This window comes from Cololabis saira, chromosome 2, assembly GCF_033807715.1.
Source record: "Cololabis saira isolate AMF1-May2022 chromosome 2, fColSai1.1, whole genome shotgun sequence".
NCBI lineage: Eukaryota > Metazoa > Chordata > Actinopteri > Beloniformes > Belonidae > Cololabis > Cololabis saira.
Genome location: NC_084588.1, coordinates 17846046 through 17869329, shown reverse-complemented (window position 1 = coordinate 17869329; position 23284 = coordinate 17846046). Strand labels below are relative to the sequence as shown.

The 23284-nt window shown below is 38.6% G+C and overlaps 1 protein-coding gene across 3 annotated transcripts in view; it reads left to right on the top strand.

The window, feature by feature from the left end:
• The window catches only part of tspan4a (tetraspanin 4a), a 213877-nt gene that overhangs the window by 41284 nt on the left and 149309 nt on the right, over positions 1–23284 (top strand). The window contains exons 1-2 of one of the 3 annotated variants that reach the window (XM_061709355.1): positions 9579–10348; positions 11085–11164. In XM_061709355.1, coding sequence (XP_061565339.1) covers positions 11102–11164 — 63 coding nt within the window. In that variant the 5' untranslated portion in view covers positions 9579–10348; positions 11085–11101. Of the gene's footprint in view, positions 1–9573; positions 11165–23284 lie in introns of those variants that run through there. The other 2 variants (XM_061709347.1, XM_061709337.1) reach the window with 2 other exon arrangements.

Sequence of the window (23284 nt, the reverse complement as noted above, 5' to 3'; positions counted from 1 at the left end):
GGGATTCTTGTTTGGAGTCAGACTGTGGTCAATCTCAGAGATTTGAAAGAGAAGTGAATTTCGCCTTTCTTCTCTCCAGAGATATGCAGCTGTACGAACAGCTTCAGACTTGTGCACACACCAGATATATAAGTGTCCTATTTTCTTCATGTCAACATGGGTGTAAAGTACACAGGCAATAAAAATCCAGTGGTTTCAAGGTCAAAAAACAGTTATGAAGCTGATCTAGTACTTTTTTCTGCTACATTTCTTATTGCTATGCTCTCCAAGTGCATCTCATAACTGAAGTGGACTTACTGTGAGTGAGACAAACAGATGGGGCAAAAAAGGGAGCGACAGATGGGAGACAGTGGAAAAAAAGACGGCAGCAACTCTGCAACAAATGGGTTTCCAACCCAACGCACAAAAGTGTGGGCTGTTCCAAGTACTGAAAAAGTGAAACATTTCTTCTCCCTGCACACTTTATTGACAAGTAGATAAAGATGTTGCTTCTAGAGCCGATAGTGGTCCAGTCATAAACTCCTATAAACCAGAGTCATCTTTAGGTGAAATCAATCAAATCTTTTTAAATACTTGTTTTACTGGCACTTTTTCCCTCTTTGAAACAGACAGCTAAAAAATGTGACATGGGTCATGGTACGAGCTTGAAAAGAAGTCCAGGGGCTTTCTTTTCCAGCCTGTGTGATCATAATCTTGGGGATATTATTTGATGCCCGTTTTAGCTGTCGCCCGACCTATGGCATAATTTTCTTGTCAATTTATATGCTTCTGTTAAACTATTATCCATACTTTTCTTCTTTCTGTCGTGACATGATAATTTCCTTTTGTGGGATACATAAAGTATCTATCTATCTATCTGTCTATCTGTCTATCTGTCTATCTGTCTGTTCAGTTTGAAAAAATGTGCTGATTGTTTCCATATTGAGTTAATTCAAGTTGCAAGTTGTTTAAATTTTAATATCCTGCATTATCCTGCATTAGTGCTTGTCACTGAACATATTTTTTTATACCAGCTTGCAAAATATCTCTTATGTAGTACTGTATGTCAGTATCACAAAGTCGATTTTTGGAAATATTATTTGAAGGTCAGAAAATTTTACTTTGCGATTAATTTCAGTTGCAAATCAAAGTATAGGAGGCAGGTTACACAGCATTTAAGAAATGCAGGCTTCAGTACTGTGTCTAGAACTAATGTAACTTCCTGAGGTCCCAATGATCAAATATCAATAAATGCTCAAAAATCCAGTTAATTCAAAGTGGCACTTTTCTAATGGAAAAGAACTAGACACAATCCTATTTTTGTGGCATGCATATATGCTAATAAAGACGGGTAATATTTGCAATTTAAATCACCATTCTGAGCTCTTTGAGTCACAGTGTCACATTTGGTATTCGATAAGAATATATATATATATATATATTTATATATATATATATATATATATATATATATATATATATATATATATATATATATATATATATATATATATATATATATATATATACACACACACACACACACACACACACACACACACACACACACACACACACACACACACACACACACACACACACACACACACACACACACACACACAATTACCAGTAGCCTATATTGCTGGACATACTCGCATACCATTCATTAATTCATAGCTTTTTGCAATTTAAATTAAGTTTAAATTAAAATTAATGGGTGACTTGAAATTAAAAAATGAAACCGCACAGAATGCTCGGTCATCATAATGGCAAATGGAATATTCCTATAACATAATGACGACCACAAGAATGAAACTGGCAAACAATGATGTACAAAAACCAATGGGAGTTCAAGTGGAGAGATATTAAAGCACAGAGGACAAAACAAAGGACAAAGTGAAGGGGCTTATCAACTGAATGTGAAAGATTTAAAGAGCAAGTATAAAGCCTGGGGAGTGCACCTGTAACATGTGGTTTGTGCTTCTATGTTGAACTGACATTGTTTCTCTGCTGTAGCAGGGATGCCTCTGTCGAAGCATTTGGTGCCCCTCACCAGAAACTAAATGTTGCGTGGACTCAGACTGCAACAATCTGCTCTAAACACAAGGTCTGCTTTATTTGCTCAGTTAGTATGTCTGAGCTACACATAAAGGAAGTAGCTGGTGGTCTGTTTTCACATCATGTCTTCTTAGACTGCATTTTCCTTGTTGTTTGAAGTAGGAACTGTTCACCCGCTGCTGAAGCTACCTTATGTTATTTGGATGTTACTTTTAAGATTGAGCTGCACATTGCTTGCCCAACTACTGGTTAAAATACATTAACTGTGTGTGTAGTTGCAGCTGATTTTTCCACTGGAAGGGACGTGCCGTCTTGTGCAATGCTGTGGCTTATTGATGTGCTTGATTATTTTTGTCTTGTAGTGGGAGCTCCGGGGCACTGAAAAATATCAGCATTCATTTCAAGATGTGTGTCTGACCACCTGGGGAGTGTCAAGTATAATATTCAGTTTCATCTTGGGGTTAACTAAGCAGGACCTGATGAACACAGCGTTGAACATCTGAAATGCAGAGAAAAATATCAACTTAATCTTGTGATGGCCTTTGAAAAACTACTTTCTAGGTGAACAGTGATCGCTTGTACTTAAGAAAAGAACATAACACAACCTGAGCTGCCTGAACATGATGTCTTAGGTCTGTGAGCAGGCAGATCCACACGGAATATTTTATACTTTGAAATCATTAAACTAATCAGTTTCCAGCCACATTGCAGGAACAGGACAGCATATACATATTTTGCATGTGTTTACCCTGATGCAGAGAATACATAACATTTTTAGACACTTGTAGTCCCTCCTACAGTTTTTCTTGAAAGCCTGTAATTGTGGAGCCATTATTCTCGGAGGCCCACATCCAAAGCCTTTTCTTATGCAGCACAAACGCTCTGCTTTAAGAAGGACATGCTGTGTAATTGCATTTTGCCATGTCGAGTTTCACAGCTACAGACATCAGTAGGCTCATCCCCAAACACATGCCCGTTGAACAATAGGATGGCTCGCAATGCTTTTCATATTCACTCATTTGTTTTGTGGTCCCTCCTAGAAAAATCCCCCTGATGAGTTGATACATTAATTAAATCTTCCATTAACAGGAGTAATTAGTATTTATCATAATGTAAAATGTAATGCGATGACGGTGACCAAAGTGTAAGTCTTTTCATGGACTGAATATCAATTTTTGCGGGTTGAATGACAGCTGCTTTTAATATTTTGCTTCAGAAATCTGATATATTTCAAGCATTAGGTGTATAAAGTTAGATCTATTACCACGTTATCAATGTTAACATACAACTTTTGACCGCTGCTAAGTATGAGACACATCGCTTCCTTTCAAGGATGTAGTCTTCTTTGATATGTAGAAGTAAAATTCTGCTTTTGCTGTTTACGTGCATCAAATTTAAACCAACATAATGAACATAAGAAGTCACCAGCAATGGTTGTTGGTAAAATAAAAGGTGGAAAAAGCTGATGTATTTCCAATATTTGGTTAATGCAAAAAACAAAAAAAACAAAATAATTTAATACAATTACCGCTATTTTTGTTAGATTCTTTTTTATTTGCAATTCTACATTGAGTCATTGAATGAAAGGATGATACTCAGGACCACTAAGAATGTACTTTTACATCCAACTGCTTTATCCATTTATTTATATGTACAAATATTACATCACGAGTTATATCACACTGCCATTTTTACGAGAAGACTACATTTGTTCATTATTTGATTCTACAGTTCTGGTTTTAGTATTTACCAAACACTTGGTATCTTAATGCATCTCTTTGTTTCCTGCCCACAAAATCTATTTTAGCAGCAGGAAAAATCTTAAACACCTCATGACTTTGCTCACTTGGGTGAAACATGTTTATTTCCCATAAGAGCTGTTCAGTGAGCTCATCTGGCTCACCCACGGCAATGTTTTTAGAAATTATATCTTGACAGCACCTGAATCTGGCAGATTCTCAGGCTGCGATAATTTAAAACTGCTGTTTTAGCCTACTCATTAACTGGAGAAGGTGGCAGGAACTATTGCTCATACAACTGGAAAACAGGTTTTGAATGAGCAACTTTATGCTGCAGCAAGACAGAGAATTACTGTTTTATCCAAAGATGCAGAGAACAGGTAGCTATGTATCAGGTGCATGCCACACCATGTGACAGAGATCTCTTATAAAACAAATAGATAAGGATAATGACATATTACATGATACCAGTCTTAAAACCTATGGCACTGTCTAAAAACAGAAGAATTATTGGGACATTGAAAGATGTGAAGGGATGAAAGAATGAAAGGATGGAGCTTTGTTTGAAAGTTTATCTAAAAAGTCCTTATCAGGTTGCTCTTTCCTTTGGTTTTGCTGCAAATGTTGCCAAAATCAATAATAATTAATAATACAGTATTTGTTACTGTAACTTTCTTTAATTGTAACAGACTTTGTATATATGGAGGTTGTCTTGGTGACCTTTTAAAGTGCTTTTCGTCTACGAGGCCTGTTCACTCTTTCTTAGTTCTTCTATGTCTGTGCAGTACACACACACACACACACTGCCGAACACTCTGGGGTAAATGTGAGGTGTGAAGAAGCCGGCTGACCTTCCAAATGGCAGATGGCAACTCTATCTCCAGAGCCACACCAAAGATGGAAAATGCTTCTGCTTATATTTGTGGAGTAAAGATGTAGATAAAGTCTAAAAATGTTACCTATCCAGAAAAGCCTGATGATAAAAGCATGAAAAATGTTTTTTTTTCCTCCTCTCTGGTTGCATAGCCACACTTGAGCCAGACACACATTTCTAAATAAATTAACAGAGTTTAAAAAAAAAGCTACTCATGTCATGTGCTCTCTCTGCTGTTCTGTCTCCGCTGCAGTTATCCTTTTAGCCTTTTATGTCATTTAGTGGGGATTTTCATAAGCGGCTCATACTTTGATCAGGGAACGCTCTTCCCTTTTATGACTGTGGCGATTCCAAACAATTCACACCATAATTTAAACTTTCAGTCTTAATACGGAATAATTTCATTGTGTTGTGCAGCATGTTGCTTTGCTGTGGCAGCCAAAGCTGTTTTTCTTTTTTGCCTCCCATCTGTGTATTTGAACATGCTGCAGACTTCAAAGCTGCCACCACCCCCAGGGTGCTGCTGTGCATTTACTTTGATTGCGTGTCGCTGTGCGCATTTAAAAATGCTTGTATCTGTAGTGTAGTCTGTGGTAATCTTAGTTCATAAAAAATATGTTTTGCTTTGTCGCGTCACCGTATATTGATTACTATATATATATTTACCCAAACTTTGTGAATGGATATGAAAACATAAATTACTTTTGTTGAGCTTCTGCTGCATAATTCATCTCAGTCTATGTATTTCATGACAGGAAGACCAGATTGGGTCAAATAGAGGCATGAATGTCAAAAAGGTGAGATGAACTTTATTCCGTACAAATGCAAATATGACATTTTCTTCTCTTGCATATTGTGATTGATAAAGATTGCATGTCAATAGGAGTGGTAGATAACTGTAAACGGCATTGTGAGCTGGAGGTGGTACCAAAGGAGCAGATTTGCCTCTTAAATCACCTGGTTTATGTAAACTTATCTTAAAATAGTGTTTCAGAAAATATGACCAAACTTAGCGTACCTAACAGTTTTAAGGAATCTTTGGTAATACAGGACTTCCCTCAGAGAACTGCAGGGCTTCATGGGATGATTTTTATTTCATAATGTTAGTTGTGCAGCAAATCAAAGTTACATTACATTTCACCCTTTGCTTATGAAGTCAGTAGAGCTCAACAGAGCCTAAATGCAATCGTCCGTCTATATGTCGTTAATGTCTGGCTTTTCTTTCTACACCAAATGAAGAACTCTCGTTAACTTGGCCTATGTTTGTCAGTGTTTATTCAGATGTTAAATAAAAGGCTGTTGGCCAAAAAGAACTTAGATTTATTGCTATTATTTCCAGTTTTATAAGATATGTCAGTGGTAGTATTTTGTGTTTTTTATCTCCTTTGAGACAGATATATTACTAGCTAAAGAGAGGTGGTTGTTTGCAACTATTTAAAACTGGGTTCAGTGAGTGAAACAACCGAAGACAAATTCCCTGTCTGGCATGTTCATACTTGGCCAATAAAGCTTATTCTATTCTATTGCTCAATTTTCTTTATATTTAAGAGGAAACGGCACAGAATGAATAAATTGTATAAATACTTGACCCAGTCAAATATCTTATTCAGCAACAAAACGGTTATAAAGTTTGAACTGCTGGCATGGCTTGATATGTTGTTCTACAATTATTTTTAAAGAAAAATAAATATATAAAGTTAATAAATTAGCCACATGACCGGTTTTGATAAAATCATCTAAATTTATTTTACCCACATGCACATGCATTAAATTAGCTTTATTTAAATTTTGACCTCAAGGGAAGTAGGTGTTTTTGGGAACCAAGGAACTAATATTACCGACTTTGTGACTTTGCTGCAAAGGTACCGTGATCCCTCTCCCTCAGCCACCATAAAAGCCAAGTAATGCTCTCTGTTTGTGCCACCAGGTGAAGAGGGGTTGTTTTCCTCTTCGCTGTGATGAGCCATTTTCACACATCTAAGAATTTTTCAAAGGAACTGCTTACTTTATTTTAGCTGAGACTAGAAAGTCTTAGAATGAGCCAAGATGAGAATACAGCAGGAAATCCTCAGGACTTTGCAGCGGGCAAGTGTCCGCCCTCATAACAGTTTATGCTGGTGCTGTGTCATGTTCGCTCGTCATGATCATCACGTTGGAGAACTTCCTGTTGTGGCACCTCATCTCACACTGAATCCACTGTCTCGTGTAAGCGTGAACAGGAAACATTCGTGAAAGTCTAGGCCGGATACGTGTCTTAAACTGCTGGTACTGGGTGTGCTGTGATAGCGAATTACTGGTCCTGCTGACAAATATTTTATCATGAGCTGTAATTCCTTTCCAACTAACTTGAAGCAGGTTGCTGGGCCTAGGCAGATGCTAGATCCAGTTCAGTGCTGGTTTATTTTAGACCCTTTTTAAAAACCAGTTAAATATGCCACAGTGAGTCTCCACACGTGCTCCAACACAGGTTTTATATCGCTTGAACTTCCCTCCAGGATATGCTCGGTTTCCTTAGAGACTGTAAAGGAGGAAGAGGAGACTGGTTCTCAAGGCAACGTGTGAAAGATGCTTTTGTGCAGGTGGACATCAAGTCTGTATTTTCACCACTCCAGCATGAGATTCATAGTAAGGCATTTTAGTGGGAGGTTTGGTTGGTGTCTCCAAACATGTTTTGTGTTGAACTGAGGAGGCGGCAGATGTCAGGAATACAGGAAGAGAATGTTTTGAAACAATATGATTTTCATGCATAGAGCCAACCGAAGGGTGACTAAAAAATAAAAATACGTTTCAGAATCAAGTTATATGAAAACATTCATGATTTGGGAAAGGATTCAAGCTTGAATGTGCAGTTTGATAAATGTGTGTACATTTCTCATTAGCAAGATTTCCAAATGAAGATTTTTTACCTGTTATATGTAAAACATTCCCCCTGTGGCAGTTTTAACAAATACCTTGACTGTATTCATCTGTGCAGTTGCTTGAATATTCTGTAGCAAAACAGACTGTGTCCATATACAAATCTAATATTAGGTTTTCATTACAGTGTCATGTTTTGTAATAAGATTGGGCTGAGGGGACAGTTTGTTTGCTCCATGTGTCAAAATTTTTCATTTTAAATGCAAAGTGATGTCTCAGGCAATCTTTGTTTAAAAATGCCATTGAAACAACATTTAGTGTTTATGGAAATCCTTTTAAAATGCATATTGGCTTTTGTAAATGCTGAGAGGCCTTTTTTATTATTGTTAAATGCCAGTGCAAATAGGATTTGTAAATGCTCTTTTGAGTCTGCTATGCAAACAGAGGTGGTTGATTTAAAACAAATAATAAAAAAATCAAACAATGTTAGGAGATACATGCAAGCACTATTTATAGACTCAGCTGAAAACAGCAATTATGAATATGAGTTCATGCAGCAGCTTTCTTAGTCAATGACTGTTGATACTAAAACACTAAGTGGCAGTGAAAAAGAGAAGAATACTGATCCTGTGCGTATATCATTACCTCATGAACACTGAAGCAGTGTTTTTAATAGTCATTTCTTGGAGGAGATGCACTATGCCATAGTAGCTCTGTATTTTTAAAAGATGAATCCAAACCAGTAATGGACTGGTTGAGTTTATCAATGCTATGTCACACATGGAGAACCAAAAGGACTTGCAGGGAGGAGCAGAAAGACAAGACAATAGATACACCCACAGGAGCTGATGAGACATTGGTGCAAACCTTCAGGACACATTGGACCAAAGGAAGTTTAACAAAATTAAACAAACCAAGGAACACTTTCAAATAAAACAGGAAGTACCTCACAGAGCAAACACCAAACCAGGAGAACCAAGAAAATCCTCAAGAAAGCACAAGAAAAGAAAAGCTAACCCTAACAAAAACCCTATACCATTTCAAAAGCTTCACATTTTCAGGTTTTTAAGATTCTGAAAATGGTGCTTTAGTGTCATTGATGAGTCTTCATTTCAATTTTACCTCATGGCCAGTGATTGTCTGAGAGAAAACACTAATTATCCAACAGTTGTGCACACTCTTTTTAGACATCAGTTACTAAGTCACCCTCTTTATAGTCTGATTAAAACACACACTGGAGACGCGAGAAAAGATCCATTAAATACTTGATGAAGCCATTAATATGGTCTGAACCCTCTGCAGCTTTTATATGTACCTGTGGAGTCATAAACCCAGTGACCCAGATGAAGATTGGGTTGTAGGAAAAGCATGGAGTAATTTCATGCAAATGTCAGCACCAGTACAGGTTTCCTCTACTTTTCCACCCTGAGACAAGGCTTCAGGTGACCTGTGTGTATTTGAAAATCCGAGTGTGCAATTACACAGATACCGTGACCCAGGTTCAGGTCCAGGGGGACGGAGGAGGAGGAGGAGAGTAACATGGCTGAAGCCGAGCATGCAGAGAGCAGCCTGGGTTGTGTGCAGGAACAACCCCTGCATGTGGTATGAGTTCCAGGCAGGATTCAGAGGAGAGAGGAAGCGCTAGTGGAAGTGGAGCAGGCTTTTTTTCACTGGTATGATAACACACCAGATTGTATGTGTGTCCTTGTTTGTGCATGTACGTTTTGTATGTGTGTCCACATGTAAGTGTTATCCTGTAGATGGTGGTGTGTGTTTGTGTGTGTGTGTGTGTGTGTGTGTGTGTTAGAGAGAAAGAGAGGGAGAGGAAAATAGAAATTGCGAGACACTGATTGGTTATGTGCCTTCGTGGGGTGTGGCTTGAATATGAATGCCTCCCTCCCTTCCTGCCTCCCTTTTGCGCTACCGTGTTTTAGGGACAGAGACCAAGGAGGGATGGGATGCTTTAGAGAGTGTGTGTGGTGAGAGCATCCATGCTTGTGAGAGAGGGGGGGGGGAGAGAAAGAGAGAGAGAGAGAGAGCTTGTGGAGAGAAAGAGGGAGGGAGCTTTAGGCAGCAAGGCTGGACTCCTGCTCAAACACTGCAGTCTTTCTTTTGCTTCTCTGAGGGAACTCTCTTCCCCTTCTTGCTGTCTGTCTCTCCTTCTCTCGCTGAATTGCCATGACCCCAATGGATACCTTGATCTCCTTTCCCACCTAGAGAAGAGGAGAAAATCGCTGTAGCGGAGGAAGGAGAGACGAGAGGAGGCGACACCGCACCGTACACTTTGCCTCAGTGATGAGAGTCTGGAAATTAATTACCGTCAGCACAGAGGGGGCAGAGTGAGAGGCACAGTAATAGAATAAGAGAGAGTTGCAAAGGGTGACTTGCTAGATGTGTGAAGAATAGGCTGTGAAGACACGCAGAGTAACCCCTAGACACTTTCCAGAGGCAAAAAGGACAAGTTAGAGAGGATGCATGAAGCAAGGAAGAAATTAGGCATGGCCATATCTCCAGAGGGACGCTAATTTGAGAAGTCAAAGAATAGATCACAAGTTTCATTCTTTTTTTTCCATTATTCTTTCCACTCCTCTCATCCATGACACCATACTCATCTCTCATCCCGCTCTCAGTTTTCATTCTCTCCTTTTGCATGTCAGCAAAAGCACATCAGCAGCCTACGACCACACGCTGAACACTCTCACATAACTGAAACCACAGCATCGCATTCTCAGTGGACATATCCTCTGTTGTTGAGTAAAAGAAGTTGCTTTGGCCAAACCCAGGGCTGCTGTTACTTGCTGGCCAGGAGCACCTGCTCAGGAACTCCTCGTGAGACCAGGTAGGATGCTTCTGGATCATTTTGCCAACTCTCAGCAGCTGGAGCAGTTGAGCTCATCAGTTGTTTGTCTGATTGAATTGTTATGAGATGAAACTGCAAACCAGCTTATCTCACAGAGCACGACACCTGTGTGAGGGATTATACAGAGGGAATCAGGAAAGTGCAGATATATTATGTGTATGGTGGGACTATGTCCTAAATACACAGACATATACAGGTGTTGTGGCAGGATTATGCAAAGTCCCCTGCTGAATATAATAATGCAAGATTGAAGTAAAAAATTGAATTTGAATAATTAGTTAGCACAATATCTCCTAGGTAACAATCACATCTGCAGTCCCAGGGTTTATTAGGAACCAAAATCATTTTGGAGATTGAACAATTCCCCCAGCAGCCCTAAGTGGATTACCTCCTGGTCCCCTACTGTACTTTACTCAGACGTGAAAAGCACCGAGTGACTATTAAAGACTTCTGGCGGCTGCCTGAAATTCCATAATGAGACGCTCAAGCACAGACGAGACTCCGTATCGGCGCAGTCCATCCCTGGACAGCAAACCCGACACACCACCGTTCACCTCTGGCTTTCACCGCTTCAGTGGAGAGTTTGAGTATAAGCGGCCACCTTTTGCTTTCGGCTTCCACACAACAAAGGGGCCGCAGAACTCCAAGGGGCGCTACGCCCAGGGGAAGAAGTATGTGGTGTTTTACCTGGACCTCTCCTTCATATTCCTCCTAGAATTGCGGCGCTGCAGGATGGCTGAGGGTTGCATGATGGCCCTGCGTTATGGAATGGTCTTCTTCAACCTCCTTTTCTGGGTGAGTACTTTATCACCACTCTTTTGATTGTGGGTGGGTCTCGGGAGGCGTTTCTGTGCAGAGAGTAATGTTTTGCTTTGCTGACCAACAACTCTCTTTCTGTGCTGCAATTTTTTTAATTTTTAATTTTGTTTATGAGTGTGTACAGTCAAAGGGACAGTAGATGAGTGAGGAGGGGGAAATGTGAGAAAGAGGCAGATCGTGAATTTAGATTGTGTACAAACCCTCTGTGTGGGTGAGTGAAGCCTTTTTCTTCTGTTCCCATTACAGTAGTTTCAGCGTGGGTGTGCTCGCCTTTGTTTTCACTGTTAAGCTATGGCAAATTGGGAACTTGAAATGTCTGCTGGCTTTAATCACAATGTTGTCACTTTGCTGTGATTCCTCCCCTACTTCTACTGTAACCGTCTCCCAACCCAGTGCGATTCCTCAGTCTATCAAAGACTGCTGTAAGTTAGCTGTATCTGGCTGATTGTAATTGTTTGGATCTTTGACCGTCAGTGTGCCTGGCTATGTTAATGTGATACCCCCAGAACCGAGCGACTTTATGTGCACCCTAATGCCTGATGTGGTCCCCTGCTGTGCATCAAAGCTAAAGATGGATGTGTATGCATTTTTTAAAAAAAAACACAAGACACCTACTGTGTAATCCATGGCAACATGTCCAAGAGTTATAATCTCAGTGGATTACTTTATTTGTCAAATGTCTGTTCTTATCACCAGCAGAATAAAATGAGGGCTTGAATGCTTAAATGCAATCTAGCTGGCAACATGCAATCTCCCTCGAGGAATGAGTGACCGCTTCAGCATATCAGGTGTCAAAGTAGGCTGCCGCTGTTGCTATTAGGTTACTCCCTGTGTGTGTCTGTTGAAAAAGAAGATAAATAATGAGCTTAAAGAACTACAGCCTTCACGTCTTGAAAAATCTGTCACGCTCTGATCCTCCAGGTGAAAAAGAGAAGAGTTTTTTAAATATCAAACCCATCTTTAAAAGTAATAAGTCTGAGCCAAAGTGGCCACAGCTTAATGTTAAAGGGATCTCCAAACCAAGATTTAAAAAGGTCTGATTTTAATGACTTTTGGAGATAACCTTGGTGTTCTTAATACATCAATGTGGACAGAAAGGGTCCAACTGAGTCTTAACAGTCAAATGATGTGCTATAACACGGTGAAATCCTGTTCGGTCTCACCTTTATTTTGTCTTTCATCATACACAAATTGCATTGTGTGAGAAATGATGGTGTTCTTCTTATCAACTTTCACACTGTAGATTATTTATATTACAGAAATATCTGCACCTTCTGCAACTGTTAATAAACTCTCACATACATTCAGACACATAAATGTATTTGATAGTTTTATGTGTGAACAGAGCAGTTCCACACATTGAGAATACCAGGTGTGATTATGGATTTAATGAACAGGACTCGTGTATATCTTTCTGTAACCAGCCAGCAAAAGATTTGAGACTTCTGCATGAGGCATGAAAAATTGGTCCAATGAAGGAACTATATTCTAATGTAGCTTTACTGATGACTTCCTGTAATCAGAAGAGTGTGGATTTTTTTTTTCTTATCGAAGCAATTATTTCACTGCATTAATTGACTTACATAATAATTTGAAGAGCGGCTTGCTCTTGTAGGCTTACCAGCATTTTACAAGAGGTAGGGGATCAGTGACGAGCATGTTTATGATGTATAATTATAAGGTTAAGGTTTCCCAAAAGGAAGTACCAATGTGCACAGCTCTCTCCTCGTGCAAAGTGAAGAATTGCTGCTGTTGAACCAATGTAACTGGGCTTGTGCAGTGCTTTGCCTTTGGCAATGATACCGTGGAGAGGTTGGATGTTGATCCTCTGAAGATCCTCTCGACCACTGGCTCCAGTGCTCTCTGCTGCAGCACAGTGGCCTGGGGCAAGCCCAAATGTGTGACGTGGGCTTTCCACATAATCATAGACTGTGATTTACAAGGAAGCTATACAGGGAATTACACATTTTAATTTGCAACATCAGTAGTTTGCACAAACAAAAAATCTCAGTACAAATGTACATTTTTAACACTTCTATCAAACCTTCTATCAAATGTTATTCTAATCTGTTTGTGAAAAGCGGGAATTACTAGAACATGACACATTGAAGGCTCTGATTGACAGCTACGAGGAAAACAAAGTCTACAAGGGGAATATGGATTATGCTCTTGCATGCAGCTGACAACAACTAACCACTAATACAGCCTGCCATCTCAACAGAAGAGGAGGAAAACTTTGTTTTGGCATGGCTTCATTTGGACCTGTTCTAGCCGACGGCAGCATTGTACGTGCTTCAACCGTTGGCAGATGTTGGCAAATTTGAATGCTGTGCCAAGGGAGCTAAAGCGACTGCACTGTATGGAAAACAAGCATAATATTCATGTTGAGAAGCCTTCTTCAGAAAATCTTAATATCTTAACTAGAGACATATCTCGTTGTGCAATGGCAGCAGGTCATTTATAAGAGAACCTTATTGCTGAGCAGAAGAAACCGCTAGACAATAGAGGAAATCTTCTTTGACTCTCAAAAAGGCTCTAAAGTCTCATAAATTGAAACTTTTTATGCACTCTCGTATTACCGTACACATCTGTTTCTCATGTTGCTATATCAAAAGAGAAGATTGATACCAGTGTAAGGTCTGGGTAATTAAGTAATATATCTAAAAATATACATTCTTATTTTTTTTACAATATTAGCACAATAATTTACCTGCGCTTTCACAAGTGAAAGTTGGTAAAACAAGAAACAAATACTATGTAAAAAATGATGATGGTAATCTTCAATTTGCTTTTTATCTGCACATATTAATCCATCAAGAATTACTCTTCCTGTTTCGTTTAGTGCTTAACTTCCATGATGTGTTGTTGGATCTTCACTAAATCTGTTCAGTGTGTTATTCATGCATGATGAAATTAGGTGCAGATACAGTCCCCCAAAAACCCTGGTGCACATCACTTCACTCATTAATCTAGAGCTCTTAAATCTCATTCTCTGAATTCGTGTACAGTCCTACAACATCCACAATGCTCTATTTCCACTTTGCTCTTCACAAAAGGAATTCAGGTCCTCTTATAAATATTCCTTTGCATTTCAAGTAGGCAACTAAAGCTTAGCAAGTTCCATCATTCAGGGAAGGTACATTCCCACAGTGAAGGTAAAATAGCTACTTAGTTGTTAGATGCAAGGTGGGACTGTGACACTAAAGCCCACGTTATCCCCACTGCCCAGACACTCGGTGGGAGTTCCCAGACTGGATAAATGGGAAGGGATGTGTCAGGAAGAACAAAAACAGATATAAAACCTGCACCAAATCAATATGCTAAACACTGCAAACCGCTGTGGTGACCCGTACAAAAGGGAAAGAGGTGGAAGAAGTTGCTATTACTAAATAAATATATCTAATACACATTCCACACAAACTTCTGGGTTTGTTTTACTTGGACTTCTCAGCTGCAGAGACATCGGTTTCTGCTCTCATCTTTTCCATCAAAGGCAGTGGTGACTGTGAGATGCTGGCATAGAGACTTTGTCCTTGCAGTGAATTAGAAAGGTGTGGATTGTATGAGAAAGTGTTTAAGACATTCCACTGCTGCTAACCTTCTCCTTGAGACATCATTGATTATGTAAATATAGCTATTTGCACTATGAAGACCCATCTAATCTATTTTGAATAAGTTTTCGGTCAGATTTCTGCAGTCATAAAATTGCTTCAAAAATGTTATCGGGTTGAGCAACAGTCTTTGAAACTTGGGCTCCTTTTGATTTACTCTATCATCTTAAAAGGGCTAACAATGTGAATAAAAGGAACGTATTGGGAGTTTGGGAGTACAGAGATTAAGAGAGAAGCAGACAGAAGTAAAGAGTTGGCACAAAACAGAATCAAAATGTGAAATGATGTATTTTTAATGCTTTGTGTTATTTCACACTATTTTATCTCTACCTTGATGGATAAGACATCAGCACTCGAAAGATCAGTAGAGCACTTGCAAGTGTCACATATGAAGCAGAACTTCTGAAATTAGTCAGTTGAATTTAATCAAAACCATGCTGTTGTTAAAAATGTATTATTGGTTTGAACCAAATGGAATGAAGCGTTCACGTTTTCTTGACCCCTTGATTCAACACAACCCCTTTTGTATCTGACTTTGATGTTCTAACTTGTCCTTCGTGTCCTCCTTTGCTCCCCTTTTTCACGACAAGAGACCTTTCTCATATTAACATTTAAATAATGAAATGCGGCAGGCTTTTTGAAATATTTCTTACATGAAAACCTTCTTTGTACAATCCCTACTACCCATGGTAAACAGCAATGATGTAATCTGAAATCTGTTTGGTCTTCTACGTTTACTGCTGCAGTAAACTATTGAGGTGGGGGTTTGTTTTTAGTGTTGCTGCACCAGAGGAGTTCATAATTTTCCATTTGAAACCACTTCACAATTTTTATAATGGACAGAAATAACTGTACTTTGCCATCTGCAGAGTTTACATTGACGTTATGAAGTTATAAAATTACCTTTTATGAAACAAAATGCAGCAGATCAGTAATGAAACAGTAATGTTATAAGACATGGAGGTTTTCATGCAGATCTGGATATTTATGTTGCAGATTCTACTGTTGGAGTTCAGACAAATTAATAACAATCACACCTTTTTCAGGGGCAGTTGTTTATCATACAACAGTCAGATAAGTAATTTAACACTACAAGTTAAACAATTCTATTAGTTATCAAAGAAACCCAGTTAAACATAGACATACATGTATTAACCTTGTAAATAAAGGGGGAAAAAAAGAGAGGGCTATGTAGCAATACCACTCCAGACCACATGGGGGCATATAGACCTGATGTGTTGACAAAAGCCCACAGACAATACTGTGCAAATAAGTGGGGAAGGTCTGGTACTTCATACCATAGACATATATACGTATATATGTCTATGCTTCATTTTGTCCCAGTAGTGGTGCACTCTGTTGTCAGTGCCTAACTCATTAGCTGTTTTCATTATGTGCTGCCCTCATGTGGTCAGACTTGGCAATTGCTACATAGACTTCCTTTAAATTCTTCTCATTTAATAACTAGAGTGCTGCTTTTTAGTATTTTGTGATGCTTCTACCTGACAAAAACTGCATTGCAGCAGTATTAATGAAGCCAGGCTCAGCATTATCATTACGACCGCTGGCTGGTAAAATGAGTGAAGCTGAAAATGCATTCTGGCATTCGTGTAGGTGTTGCTTTGACCCTCACTACCTAATTAAAGTTTTTTGTAGATCCATTACAACCACAAAAGGGGAGTAAGTTTATGCCCTTATGATGGTAAAATGATGGTAAAAAAAAAATGTACTGAGATAACCTGAAGTCCAATACTGGCATGTCTAAGTGACACACTGAAAAGACTAAAAACACCATAGAATTGAGTACTTTGCACCAATAATATGAAATGCTCTACATGAATATGAGCATCTCAGCAGCAAAATGTTTTCTACAGCATAAAGCTACTGAAGCGGAAAAGCCCTTCTGTAGGATTCAGCCACTGTCGGCGAGCAGCACAATTGACAAAAAATAAGGGGCAGGATCCTTTTGAGTGCCATGCACAGTCAGCATAGAACAAATTTGTTACATAGCGAAGTATTGATGGTGAGATTAGAAAGTGACGAACCACAAACAGCAAGAAAAATAAGAAACTAAAATATCAATGTTGAGAGCAACAAATTAAATGAATATGTTAACATTAAACAACTTTTTTTGGGCAGGTAAATAACTAATATGATTCTACATGCCGAAGACATCTGAACATTTCCTTCTGAAATCATACATTACAGGTACTAAAAGACTACTCCAGCCCATGCTTTCAGTATCAGATATTCAGTACATCAAATCATTTTTCCGTGTTTTTTCTTTTTTTAATCCATAAAAGTATGGTTTGTTAGTTTCATTGGGTATCCACACATTGTACACACTGTCACATTGCACCAACAACTTTCAGGGAACTCTGTTTTTAAGGGTACATAAAAAAAAAAGAAAAAAATGACTTACTTGTCAGGAGAGGTAATTGTAGTTTGCAAAAGGATGACAGGTGGGATTTACACAGCATTTACCGAAGGCACAATAGTCATGTTTCCATTACTACTTGGAATGCACAAAACCTAAATATCATGAACAACCTGTAATAGAAACACCTAGATTTTGAAGAAAAAAAAAAAAAACAACCGTCAAAAGTATACACTTTAATAAAGTGTTTTTTTCATATGTGTTGATAGCTCAGTTTAGTGTTAAAGTGTAATGGAGACACTTTTTGCATTTGTTAATCTCCACCATCACTAGATGTGAAGTAGTCAGTCAATCCAAAGCCATGAAAATGTAGTTACTATATGCTTCATATGCTCTAGGTGGAGCATATGGTGTTGGTGGTGGGGGCTGATTGGACTCCTCACATTCACTAGTTAACTGGACACAGTGACTCCTGCACAATGCTACTCATATTGTACTTCAAGATTTTCTTATGTTATTCTTTTAATGACATAAAAATACCACCAAAGATAAGCCAAAAGGAACTGGTGACAATGTTAAAAGTCAAAATCATATCTGGGATCCTGTCGCCTGGGGGAATTTTAATGGGATTGTTGTTGTTGTTGTTGTTGTTGTTGTTACAACAATCCAGGAGCCGACAGACGAGACCTGAGTGAAAGAAGGGCTCAAACAGGAACGCTCATTACGGTGACTCTGAGAGAGGAGACACAGTTTTGAGGTGTTCAGATCCACCCACTACACAAAATTATTCTCTTGTATCAAATTGAAACTATTGTGTTGAAGAGGAAGAGAATTAGGATGACTGTCCAGGTGAGATCAGAGCACAACTTCACACAAGCAGAGACCTTCTTGGTGTGGTTTTTCAGGAAAAGCAGAAGAATATCTGAGCGTGAAAAACTGCGAGTAATGCACCCTTGATTAAAGATAATAACATAGTCCCAGTATCACTCTAATTAAACAGAGTACTTTTAAAGCATTTGAACTCATATCTTCTGTTAAATGAGCTGTTTAACTGCTGATAAGCATTTGCTGCTTCTGTAATAGCAAAACAAGAAAGCAGACCCGAAATAAAAAATTGATGTAATATTGATATTTAACATCCCACTTTTGATTATGCGTAACAATCTTTCAAGCAGATCTGTCTAATGTAAAAATTAAGAGCGGATATCACAGCTCTTTAAAACCTTACAAGTTTTATTTTCAAAACTTTGCATTACATTCGTAATTGGTACAAATACTCGCAATTTTGATGATATAATCTTTTATATCCTTAGTTCACAATGAGATGCTGAAGGGCATACCCTTCAGTTCTCAAAGGGGTTTGAGAACTGAAAGGGAGGACAATTACACAGTTATAAAAGAGTGAAGATGGATATCTTACTTAGGTTGTTTATTAAATAGTGCTTTAACTTGAATGCAACCAAAAATGCAAGATACAGGCAAAAAAAAATCTATTTTCTTGTGTGTCAGGCTAAACAGTTTTAATTATCCAGCGGTCTTTGTCTCTCGCTATCTTTTTGCATTTAATTTAGGAACTTCACTGTACTAGGGTCTATTATGCTCTTTTTACAAATCTCTTTTCTTGAATTTCAAATTTCAAAGTTACATATAAAATTAAAGCAAGTCAAGGAAAGTTTCCAAATTCCTGCATGGATTCATAAGAACCATATTGCATATAACAAATAAATGTGTCTTTTGTAATGTGCCCACATTTCAAATGTTTTCATGATTGCAGTGACGTGTTGACTGAATTTATTCAAGACAAGTCGCCGAAAACTTTGAGGAATTTTAAAAATTACTTGAGGGCTGTGTATTTTGTATAACATATGGCAACATCATTGTTACGGTGGCTGCAGATACGCAAAACTGCACTTGAAAATATTATTATTATTAGCTTCTAACCTTCCAACTGCATCTGGAATGACTGATCGGTCTGCAGACCAGAGTTATGTACGACCTTATTTTATTCAATTTTGTTATTGTTTTAGTTTTGCAATTATATGAGCCAGGTGATTTTGTGATATGTACTTACAAACAATAGCACACTGTGATCTTGAAACCACAAAACAAATATGAATTTAGCCCCTGCTCATGGACTTAAAAACAGGAAGACAAAAAAAAAAAAAAAAAAATACCTTGAAAGACACAGAAAGTTTTTGAAAAAGACAAAACAAACTTCCAATGACTTTGCCCGGGTCACAATGTCACAATGATTGGATGATGTTTTTAGAGCCCTGTTGCTTCCTAATTTAATTGTTTGTTCTCGGTGTGTAATGAGAGAGTTTCAGGTAAAAGATCCAGGTGCTTCAGAAAAAGATCTTCTACCCAACCCATAACTGGATTTTCTATTGTTTATTTTAATCGTTTACATATCTATGTGGTATATTGTAGCACACTGGGAAATTGGAAATGGAGTGAAGTTGTAACATTGGCCGGGTTTCCCAGATCAGTTAAGTAGTTCTTAACAGCGAAAGACTTCTTTCAAACCTTCTTAAGGAGCCTGTGAAAGAAAATCGCGTTTCCCAGAGTCGCTCTTAGCTTAAGTATGTCTTTCATTAAGAAGGAAATGAAAGATGCTGCTGACCCAGTCTTTCCAACCATCTTAGTGAACAAAGACTCACAGATCCAGCCGCGTCAGGCAAATCAATATCACACCAAGCAATGAGATATTAAAACAATGCACCCCGCACAAATTTTTATCTATTTTATACTTTAGATTTATATTGTTTAGCATTTATTGGTGACAGCAAAGGGGGAAAAAAAAGAAAAATAAGGAATAACAAGTGTGTTCCTGTATATGCTTTATGCATTACGCACAAATAAAACGATCATCATGAATATCATTTATTTGATAATTTGGCTGCTATACAGCATATTCTCGCTGCAAATCAACCGCGTCACCGTGCGCGAAGCAGAACTGTTTTTATGAACGCATTCGTGCGTCAGCACTTCAATCCCCTGGATGTGCTGTCGGACCGGGCTGTCAGGCAGCCGGGACACCGATCCTCCTGCCCAAGCGCACCTATGTGATGACAGGGAAGCAGCAGCTGAAGAACGGCCTTTGATGAATCGATCATTACAGTCTCAAATATAATCAATGGTGTCGGTTTATATTAAAGAATCTTTTTGCCCAGAAGAAAAAAGAGCGAAGACAACGACCCATAACTATTTTCTTCTCTTGAAAAAACCCACCTGCACCGCGGGGTTTAGGATAAAAAGACGCTGCAGAGTCGGGATGCAGCATCAGAAGAGCAGTGGAATACGTGCGAGGCGGGGATGATCTCCGCAATTAGAAGCCCTCTATAATTGTAAAAAGAATTTCACTTATCACAGGTTCTTTTTGGAACATAACCCCTGCGAAAAACCAGGGATTGCTGTAATTCCACGTTGCGATTTGAGAAACTCGCCTTCTCTTGGCTCATGTTTTTGAAGGCACACACACGCCCACCACGTTTCCTCCCGGTTTCTGCGTGTGGGGAAAAAAAGCCTCACTGTAGCCAGAAATAACGGAGTAACACACCGTTTGGATGAAAAAGGGTCATTGAATTATATTTATCATCTTAATTTTTAATTATAACGCACAGGCAGCAGGGAATTAGTGCGTTAGGCAGCAGTGCTGCATGTGAAAATGCGCTGATAGTGATCGGTGATCGATTTGCCTGGCATCGATTGACTTGGTTTCAGAACCGGACAGCTGCTCCAAAGAGCTTCTGAAAGAGCGAAACTAAAGAACGGTGTTAAGAAGTCATCTGGGAAACACCCGTATCTTAGGGTTGTCTCTTAGTTCAAACCTTCTTTGGAACCTTCTTAAATCCTTAAGAGAGGTTGGATCTGGGAAACCCGGCCATTGTCTTCAAAGAGGCAAACCCTTGGGAAGAAAAGTGTGAAATGGAGGGAGTGGTTTACTCGTCCCTGCAAATTGCAGCGCAATAACCAGAACTGTAAAGACATAGTTGAAGAGTGTTATTTTGCACTATTTTCCTGTAGGATTTTGACCAAAGCATGTCGAGACATTTCATTAAGACCTCAGGAGACTGTGTCAATTTTCAATAAAGTGTCATGTGTTTTTAGAAATTGACACCAGACCTTATTGCCTTCTTGTCTTGTCTTCTTTGTCAATATTGTTCGGGATTTCAGCTAAAAAAGAAATTGAAAACAAAAAAGACCAAAAAAAGAAACAGCATCTTAAATATAATGTGTCTTTAAATGAGATATTTTCTTGAGGCCTAAAAATACATGCAGAATACAATCTACAAAAGCCAGTACAATATTTGTATTGCTTATAGCTTTTTAATACATCTGAGAAAGTTTTATTCTGTGAACTATAGCTTAGGATACAGTTTGATATTAATATATCAAAGACTACCTAAAACCAAAGAACGCTTAGGAGCAAAAACATTGAGTGGAGATTCAGTGACTAAAAACCTGGTGTGACACAAGTAAACAAAATTAAAGATAATACACTTGGGAATAAGCTGTGCAAAATAAATCAGGAAGTCAGTTAACTAAGGTTAAAAGATCACAGCTTTCAAGATAAAAACAGAAATGAATATACTTCAATGAACAAAGACATAAATAGAGAGGAAAATGAAGCATACTAGAACAAACACAAAGTCAAAAGGGATGAAGGAAACAGGCCATCACATGGAGTCCTGTTGCTAAAGTGGTGGAAGCAGTTCTTTCAGTCATCAAACGGAGTCTAGGATATTGCAACCACACACATCAGGATGTTTCTGGTATTAGGTATGTTCTCATGTTGGTGTCACTGGTAAATTTGTTCTCAAGGCAATTGCAAGATGTCAAGGAGTGAAACTGTGAGAAGTTAGCGAGAATGGTGGTTATGATTGAGGTCGGAGCTGCTGATCTGTTGCTGCCGGAGGAATATAATGGGTGAGATGAAATGCTTTGCTCCAGAGATAATTCAAGTGGTTCAAGAGAGGTTAATTCAAGAGATGATTCAAAGCGCCCCTTCACGACTTCTGGACAACACCAGGTTGCGTAAACATAGCTACATGTACTGCTATATAACACATTTTGCGACCTTAAACAACTTATTTTATAAACCGTACTCAAGTATTTAATGCACCTATCTCCTGGTTCCTTGTCACTGTACCTGTCACTTCCAGTTTCAATTACACTCTTTTCTCCGTACCTTTCAAGATACAACCGATGTATCATTTCATTTCATTTAGTTGTTATCGCGCCAGTGTCTTCAGAAGTATTGTTTAAGGAGCAGTTAGGTTTAAACTTAGCGTCATTCTGATTTTATATCCACAAGCAAAGCAGCAATATTCCCTGCTGCACACTCTTATCACCTTTGTCTAAATTAAACAAACTCCTCATCCAGAACTGACAGCCCAGACGCAGCTTCTGGTAACAGGAAAAGATGAGTGAAAGGGGAGAAAACCCAAATTGAATCCTAATTATGCATCCTGGTTTGTTTAAGTAAAACTGGGGTGTGTTTGTGTTGCTATTTGCTAATAACATTTGAACTGAGACTCAAAAGTGCAAAAATAATCCTGGTTACTGCATTACATAATGTAAAAAAAAATGTCTAAGAATAGCCATGCTTTTAAAAGGTGCATCAACTTGCAGATTGTCATGGAAACAAGCTTTTTTCTAAGAACTGCATGAAAAGAAAACACCAGGCCGTTTACGTGGGTGTAGATGCGTGCATGTGCTCACATGCACGCCCCATACTTGACTACAGTGTACGTTAAATCAACGGCACCCAGCACATCTCATTCAAATTGCAAGCCAATGCACGTTCACCTCATTTGACTTTTAGATGTATACCTCTTACTGTAAATGTTGTGAAATCAGTCAGTACCTGCGTCAGTATATCCTCTTCCCAGACAAAGTTTCAAAACAAGACACACAAGAAGGAAAAAACAGATTTTGGGGCTTTTGGACTGATAATGCTGATTATTCTCTAAGTCGCAGAGCAATGACTCTTCCAGAAAATTGGGCTACACAGAAATTTTCACAACACTAATTATGCAGAGCGGAAACCACCACAGGGTTGTGGGGGAGAGAAAACACCCCAAAGCTACAAAATACAAAAATCAG